The 9,286-nt window shown below is 42.8% G+C and overlaps 1 protein-coding gene across 3 annotated transcripts in view; it reads left to right on the top strand.

The window, feature by feature from the left end:
* Nucleotides 1-9,286, top strand: part of LOC128700313 (uncharacterized) — a 30,428-nt gene that overhangs the window by 14,926 nt on the left and 6,216 nt on the right. The window contains exons 1-4 of one of the 3 annotated variants that reach the window (XM_053793413.2): nt 719-1,169; nt 4,959-5,187; nt 6,953-7,004; nt 8,287-8,505. In XM_053793413.2, the coding sequence (XP_053649388.1) occupies nt 1,022-1,169; nt 4,959-5,187; nt 6,953-7,004; nt 8,287-8,505 (648 nt within the window). In that variant the 5' untranslated portion in view covers nt 719-1,021. Of the gene's footprint in view, nt 1-718; nt 1,170-4,958; nt 5,188-6,946; nt 7,005-8,286; nt 8,506-9,286 lie in introns of those variants that run through there. The other 2 variants (XM_053793412.2, XM_070100045.1) reach the window with 2 other exon arrangements.

Raw genomic sequence — 9,286 nt, 5'->3', positions numbered from 1 at the left:
ACAAAATGGACCAGATAGACAAAGTGGACCAGATAGACAAAGTGGACCAGATAGACAAAGTGGACCAGATAGACAAAGTGGACCAGATAGACAAAGTGGACCAGATAAACAAAGTGGACCAGATAGACAAAGTGGACCAGATAGACAAAGTGGACCAGATAGACAAAGTGGACCAGATAGACAAAGTGGACCATCCACTTTCAGTTGTCAACCTGAAGTGTAACTTAAGCGTCTGTAACATTTCTAAGTTAATATTACATTAGGACAGCATTATATTTTTACCTGATGACTTACACACATGTGCGACAGTTAGGTATCTATATGTGAAGACGTTTCGCCAACCTGTGGCTTTATCATTTTAATACAGAGGTTATTGTAGGTAGTACTTACTCAGGTTCTGGTGTACACAAAAGACATATTTATGGTTCAAAACAATGCTGGAGGAAACGTCGTAGAGACTGACTTCTTGAGCCCTCAAGAAGAACTTGCTGAAGAGGCCACTCGGGGCGAAATGGCACATGGATCGGGGCGAAACGGCACAATGGATCGCTGAAATTGACCGGAGAAAACAGAAGTGTGAAACAATTTCAAATGTTGCATATATATATACATATATATATATATATATATATATATATATATATATATATATATATATATATATATATATATATATATATATATATATATATATATATATAAGTACATTTATGCATTCTTGAATTGTGAGAGTGTGCAGACCGTATGTGATATTTATTTAACTAAGGCTGTACACAATACTTTCATAAAGAATGGATACATAATATTTGATTAGGTGTTGGTAACAAAAATAAGGAAGGAGAGGTAGTGTATGGTATACATGGAACATAGGGACATGCAAGATAAGCTTTGACAGGTGTATATATCAGGTCATTTCAGGTAGGTACCTGAACATAACAGGTATTGACAGGTTTGAAGGTGAATAATAAGAGTGTTGACAGGTCATCTGGAGGCACTCCGCCAGCAGCGACGTAAAATAGCGATGGAGGACCTGAAGCAACAACAAGCGGCTCGGGTGATAGCCAAGCAATTGGAGAAGGCAGAGGAACAGCGGATCGACGCCGCTATGGGTGTCCCGGGCAACTACGATCCTTCCTTCGCGAACCCGGCCGCTGCCAGACGCGATCCAGGTGAGACTACCGGTATCACGAACCCGACCGCTTCCAGACGCGATCCAGGTGAGACTACCGGTATCACGAACCCGACCGCTTCCAGACGCGATCCAGGTGAGACTACCGGTCCCTTCCTTCACGGACCCAGCTGCTTCCAGGTGAGACCACCGATCCCTTCACGCACCCGGCCGCTTCCAGACGCGATCCAGGTGAGACTACCGGTATCACGAACCCGACCGCTTCCAGACGCGATCCAGGTGAGACTACCGATCCCTTCCTTCACGAACCCAGCTGCTTCCAGGTGAGACCAACGATCCCTTCCTTCACGAACCCAGCTGCTTCCAGGTGAGACCACCGATCCCTTCCTTCACGAACCCAGCTGCTTCCAGGTGAGACCACCGATCCCTTCCTTCACGAACCCGGCCGCTTCCAGATGCTATCCAGATGAGGCAAGAGACACCTTCCATCCGTCCTTCGCGAACCCGGCCGACTCCAGACGCGCCTCAGATGAAACCACTTTCGACCTTTTCGGTGCTATACTCGGCTATACCTTCCCGGTCAGAGGCGTCACAAGATTAACCAGATAAGAAAAAAATTTAAACCCGTTGAAAAAAATAAATAAGGCGTGCATCTATATTCCAAAGGTGATGAAGGAAAACCTAGAGGTGCGCGACAGATGTGGAAAACAAGTAGTTTGAAGAATTTGCATCTTTAGAAAAATTAAAAAAAAAAAAAAATCCTTGCAAACTATTTTTTTTCATTGTCGGATATTTTAAAGGAAATCTTTAGCGTATTGTTGAAGGAGTAACGATTAGTAAGGTCAGACGAGAGTTGTTCGTGTCATAACAACGACAGTGGTAAAAGGTGTCAAGTTAAATCAGTAGCTTCAGTCTCAAATAAACTCTCTCTCTCTCTCTCTCTCTCTCTCTCTCTCTCTCTCTCTCTCTCTCTCTCTCTCTCTCTCTCTCTCTCTCTCTCTCTCTCTCTCTCTCTATATATATATATATATATATATATATATATATATATATATATATATCACCCACACACAATCAACCAACATCACACCACACACCCCTCACACAACACTACTACACACTGAATTCACCTTAATCATCTTTACACACACACACCATGTGTCATGAATCTCTTAGCTTGAAATTCTTCAATATCTTGGTTGTAAAAAGTATAGTATTATCAGACGAGAAGGCAAGCAGCAGTGACAGGCCCCTTGTGTGTGTCTTTTGGTATTAACTCATGGCAGACCCATCGGTGATTGCTATGTCTGGCCCATCTATAGTACGGGTCGCTATGAAGCATGCGCAGGTGACATGCAGGCTATGGGGACTAAGGTGACTTTCCTGGGAAGAAAGGGATTTTTATGTTATAAAACTATGGAGCCTCAGACTCAGCCTCAGATCAAACACTTGTTTCAATTAGATACCTCCCCTGCGGCTTAGACTCTACATTTACCCGCTTTTTACTGTATACGTTTTAAATCCCAAAGCGAATGATTTGTTTATACGTCTATTTATGTTTACTCTTCCCTCCTTGCATCACTTCTACTTTGTAAAAACTTCTCATATGCTAACTTTTTCTCCCTTACTACTCTCTTTACATCATCATTCCACCAATCGCTCCTCTTCCCTCCTGCACCCACTTTCCTGTAACCACAAACTTCTGCTGAACACTCTAACACTACATTTTTAAACCTACCCCATACCTCTTCGACCCCATTGCCTATGCTCTCATTAGCCCATCTATCCTCCAATAGCTGTTTATATCTTACCCTAACTGCCTCCTCTTTTAGTTTATAAACCTTCACCTCTCTCTTCCCTGATGCTTCTATTCTCCTTGTATCCCATCTACCTTTTACTCTCAGTGTAGCTACAACTAGAAAGTGATCTGATATATCTGTGGCCCCTCTATAAACATGTACATCCTGAAGTCTACTCAACAGTCTTTTATCTACCAATACATAATCCAACAAACTACTGTCATTTCGCCCTACATCATATCGTGTATACTTATTTATCCTCTTTTTCTTAAAATATGTATTACCTATAACTAAACCCCTTTCTATACAAAGTTCAATCAAAGGGCTCCCATTATCATTTACACCTGGCACCCCAAACTTACCTACCACACCCTCTCTAAAAGTTTCTCCTACTTTAGCATTCAAGTCCCCTACCACAATTACTCTCTCACTTGGTTCAAAGGCTCCTATACATTCACTTAACATCTCCCAAAATCTCTCTCTCTCCTCTGCATTCCTCTCTTCTCCAGGTGCATACACGCTTATTATGACCCACTTCTCGCATCCAACCTTTACTTTAATCCACATAATTCTTGAATTTACACATTCATATTCTCTTTTCTCCTTCCATAACTGATCATTTAACATTACTGCTACCCCTTCCTTTGCTCTAACTCTCTCAGATACTCCAGATTTAATCCCATTTATTTCCCCCCACTGAAACTCTCCTACCCCCTTCAGCTTTGTTTCGCTTAGGGCCAGGACATCCAACTTCTTTTCATTCATAACATCAGCAATCATCTGTTTCTTGTCATCCACACTACATCCACGCACATTTAAGCAACCCAGTTTTATAAAGTTTTTCTTCTTCTCTTTTTTAGTAATTGTATACAGGAGAAGGGGTTACTAGCCCATTGCTCCCGGCATTTTAGTCGCCTCATACGACACGCATGGCTTACGGAGGAAAGATTCTTTTCCACTTCCCCATGGACAATAGAAGAAATAAAAAAGAACAAGAGCTATTTAGAAAAAGGAGAAAAACCTAGATGTATGTATATATATATATATATGCATGTGCGTGTCTGTGAAGTGTGACCAAAGTGTAAGTAGGAGTAGCAAGATATCCCTGTTATCTTAGCGTGTTTATGAGACAGAAAAAGAAACCAGCAATCCTACCATCATGCAAAACAGTTACAGGTTTTTGTTTCACAGTCATCTGGCAGGACGGTAGTACTTCCCTGGGTGGTTGCTGTCTACCAACCTACTACCTATATATATATATATATCTATATATATATATATATATCTCGCCTACTCTTCCTGCCTCTTAGTGTAAATGTAACCTTGTAAATACGCCCATGTAAGTAACAGTGTACATACATGTTATCGTACTTGTTCATATTTGTGTACATACATTCCGGTGAGGAATAATAGTTTGCATACATTTATTTGAATATAAGTGTACACACATGTAGTTATAAGTGTACACACACATGTAGATATAAATGTACACACATGTGGATATAAGTGTACTCACGTTCATGTGGATATTAGTGTACATGAATTACATACACACACACAAACACAGACACACACACACACACACAAACACACACACACACACACACACACACACACACACACACACACACACACACACACACACACACACACACACACACAAACACACAAACACACACACACACACAAACACACACACACATACACACACAAACACACACACACACACACACACACATACACACACACACACACATACACACACACACATACACACACACAAACACACAGCGGGGCCAGGAGCTAAGACTCGACCCCTGCAACCACAAATAGGTGAGTACACACATACACACACACACACACACAAACACACACACACACACACACACACACACACACAAACACACACACACACACACACACACACACACACACACACACACCGATGTGTGTGAATGAATGTTTATTGTTGAAATTTAAGCATAATATAAACTTGGTTGTAATAATGTATATGTTTTTGTATTGATCAGTACGAGGTAAGGACAAGGCAGACACAGTGCAGGAGACAGGCAGCCGCTATGGTGGCGGCTATGGTGATGGTGGCTATGGTGGCTATGGCGGTGATGGTGGCTATGGTGCTGGCGGCTATGGTGGCTATGGCGGCTACGGCGCTGGCGGCTATGGTGGCGATGGCGGCTATGGTGGAGGCTATGGTGGAGGCTATGGTGGAGGCTATGGTGGAGGCTACGCTCCCTCCGGGTAAGAAAGGCGGCTATTGTTTAGTGTTATAAAAATATATGGAGAAACACTGCAGACTCGAGCCTCAGGACTCAAACACTTAGTATTTCATATTATGATATGACCCCTGCGGGCTTAGAGCTTTTCGTTAATTTCTAATTCCCTGGCTGTTTAATGGGTATATCGTTTATAATGCAGATTGATGTATTTGTGTATACGGTCTACTTGGAGTTTACCTACCTGGAGGGTGTTCCGGGGATCAACGCCCCCGCGGCCCGGTCCATGACCAAGCCTCCTAGTGGATCAGGGCCTGATCAACCAGGCTGTTTCTACTGGCCTCACGTGGTCCAACGTACGAACCACAGCCCGGCTGATCCGGTACTAACTTTAGGTATCTGTCCAGCTCCCTCTTGAAGACAACCAGGGGTCTGTTGGTAATTCCCCTTACGGCTTGTGGGAGGCTGTTGAATAGTCTTGGGCCCCGGACACTTATTGTGTTTTCTCTAAGTGTACCAATGGCGCCCCTACTTTTCACTGGGGGTATTTTGCATCACCTGCCAAGTCTTTTGCTTTCGTAGGGAGTAAGTTCTGCGTGTAGATCAGGGACCAGTCCCTCTAGGATTTTCCAAGTGTAGATTATGATGTATCTCTCTCGCCTGCGCTCCAGTGAGTACAAGTCAAGTGCTTCCAAGCGTTCCCAGTAGTTAAGGTGCTTGACAGAACTTATACGTGCAGTAAAGGATCTCTGTACACTCTCTAGATCTGCAATTTCACCTGCCTTGAATGGAGATGTTAATGTACAACAGTATTCCAGCCTAGAGAGAACAAGTGCTATTACACCACGATCGCACATGTCAAAGGCCTTTGCAAAATCTGCACATACTACATCTGCATTCTGTTTAACACGGATTCGTCTAACACTGTATTTTCAGGAACCTAACTACCGTCTTAATCGACGATCTACTATACGTCTTTAGTCGTTGTTTCGGTCCATCCTGTGCCATTATCAAGTCAATAATGGTGAAGGAGAGAGCTGAACGACAATTAAGGTTTCCTTTCTAATGTATGTTTTTTTTATAACTATTACAGGTGTGGTATTGTTATTTTTATTCTTCAGCTAAAAAAAATAATATATTAAAATCAGGGGAGAAGGTAAACAAACACTTAAGACCAGCATAGACGGTAGTAGAATGAGACAACTGTTCAACGTTTGGGAATCTTTACTGAGGAAAAGTTTCGCCAGCCAGCGACTTCTTGAGTCCAATACAGAGAATGACAGTGGAAGATGAGAAGGAGTTTGAGGTGATCAGTCCCTCAGCCTGGAGTCGATGAGTTCAGTTCATAAGTCTTGAGAAATGATGGACAGAACACATCGACTCCAGGCTGAGGGACTGATCATCTTAAACTCCTTCTCATCTTCCACTGTTATTCTCTGTACTGGACTGAAGTCACTGGCTGGCAACACATACATCAAATCAGTCACTGGGTATGCAGCAACACATACGTCAAGTCAATCACTGAGTCTGCAACACATATGACAAGTCTGTATCACCAGTGTGGGGTTTACATCTCACCAAACATGTATAGAAGTTCAAGGCTCAGAGGTTTACGTCCAGAGTGATCCTGGATCTAAGATTAAGGAACTACATGGGAGGCATCAAAGATATAAATCTCATTACATTGGATAAACCCAAAAAAAATCTTTCCTGCTCTCCTCTATCCCTTACTTCATCCTCCTATCCCTCCCTCACTCCTGTGTAATTATCTCACTCTCTCCTAGCTACAGTGGCGCTTACCAGGCAGCCCCGCAACGAATCACCCGGCCACACGTCTCAATGGTACGTATACACCCGAGGTGTGTGGCTGCCATACTCTGTATACTAGTTATATTAAGGGAATACCAGCAGTGTGCGGCTACTCTGCTCTGTGTGATAGTTACATTATGGGAACACCTGCAGTGTGTGGCTACTCTTCTCTGTGTGATAGTTACATAAAGGGGCACTAGCCGTGTACGGTTACAAGGTACTAGCAACGACTAGTTGTGTTCCTCCTGCCATAGGCCATCACACAGGATGAGTTTCACGCAAAATGAAATCTGTCAGCCTGACCTGGGAGATTTCACTAGTCACTTCTCACGTTCATAAGACACTTTTTTTTATTTATCCCTCAGTAGTAATTTCAGTATACATATTCTAGTGATACGTTTAGAACAATGTACGGACCATGCATCCAAGTCTAAGTACCGGACGTACTGGCCTTCTCTACGTTTAGAACAATGTACGGACCATGCATCCAAGTCTAAGTACCGGACGTACTGGCCTTCTCAAAATTTTTATATTGAATTAATAATCTAACTTAACCTAATTTAAACTAACCTACCCTCAGCTCAGCTAGATAATATTTGTAGAGAAATCATAGGAAAACTCGTGTTAAAGTTACCGGCTTCATCGAGATGTAATAAGTATGTATGTGGCTTATGACTGTTTGAGAAAACCTTCCATGTTACATTTTGACTTATATGTATCCAGGAATCCTACTTTCTCGAAAAAAATTAATAACACACTAATTCCAGGACAGGTTGAGAGGCAGTGAGGATAATGTGTAGCCGCCCGAGTAACGGTGGGTTGGCTGAATGTACCTGAATCTTGGGTTCAGTGCTGAGGGGGATGGCCGCCCGGGTTCACCTGGCTGCCAGAATGACGAGTTCACTTGGCCGATCGAGTCATGGGTTCACTTGGCCGGCTTGTGTACTGACAATCCCTGAAGTTACTGTGACTCGGGAATTACCATCTTTTAGAATTAAAGGGGGACTTAAGAATTGGGGGGGGGGGTGATGTTGAGAGGCGGAACCATGTAAGCATCGAAAAGTGAGGCAATTCTGGGAGGTGTATAAGACATGTATGAGAAAATTAAAACTTAATCTTTACAGTTGTTGTAAATTTGCAAACGTTATGTACGTTGTATTAATCTCCGACACATAAGGTATCTGAGGCTGTGTGTTAGACTGATGCAGACGTTGGATAAATGTAGTGGGGATGAAGTGCCGATGTTGTGTTGGTTTGACAGAAACATTGGATAGATATAGTGGGGGTGAAGTACTGACGTGTGTTTGTTATTCAGACATCGGATGAAAGGGAAGCCATGACCGTGGGTCGGGCTGAGTACACCCGAGGGGAACTACAGTGGCAGATGGAGATGAAGAGACAACTGGAGGAAGAGAAAAAGCGGAAGAACGACCTGGAGGACAGACTGTATGAGGAGAGCATCCTGAAGCAGCAGGAGAAGATGAAGCGAGAGTACGAGGCTGAACTGGAAAAGAAGAGGAGGAAAGAGGAAGAGGTAAGATAAGATTTTGTTTGGGATTTTTTATCCGGGGGTGGGATAGCCACCTAGGGTAACGTCAGTGTGTCATCAAGGACTGTTTGCCTTATTTCCGTTGTGGTCTTTCAGTCTTGTACCCCAGGATGCGACCTCCACCAGTCGACTGACACCCAAGTATTTACTGCTAGGTGAACAGTGACAGTAGGTGTAAAATGACTAACACCCAGGTACTTACTGCTAGGTGAACAGTGACAGCAGGTGTAACAAGACTAACACCCAGGTACCTACTTACTGCTATGTGAACAGTGACAGCAGGTGTAACATGGACAACACTCAGGTACCTACTTACTGCTGTGTGAACAGTGACAGCAGGTGTAACATGAACGACACCCAGGTACCTACTTACTGCTATGTGAACAGTGACAGCAGGCGTAACATGACTAACACCCAGGTACCTACTTACTGCTATGTGAACAGTGACAGCAGGCGTAACATGACTAACACCCAGGTACCTACTTACTGCTATGTGAACAGCGGACGGAGGCTCAAGCCCCCACTATTCCTGAATGATCCATACGGGTGCAGTGCTTCAAAATAATAATAATAATAATAATAATAATAATAATAATAATAATAATAATAATAACAGTAACAATAACAATAATAATAATAATAATAATAATAATAATAATAATAATAATAATAATAATAATAATAATGAAGAATTAGCGCACCTCTTGAAGGAGGAGCCACTTTGATCCTAGAGTTTGGTTCCTGATCCAAGTAATCTGAGGCACAC

The sequence above is a fragment of the Cherax quadricarinatus genome, chromosome 71 (assembly GCF_038502225.1).
Source record: "Cherax quadricarinatus isolate ZL_2023a chromosome 71, ASM3850222v1, whole genome shotgun sequence".
Taxonomy (NCBI): Eukaryota; Metazoa; Arthropoda; class Malacostraca; order Decapoda; family Parastacidae; genus Cherax; species Cherax quadricarinatus.
This window is presented reverse-complemented; position numbering and strand designations above follow the sequence as displayed.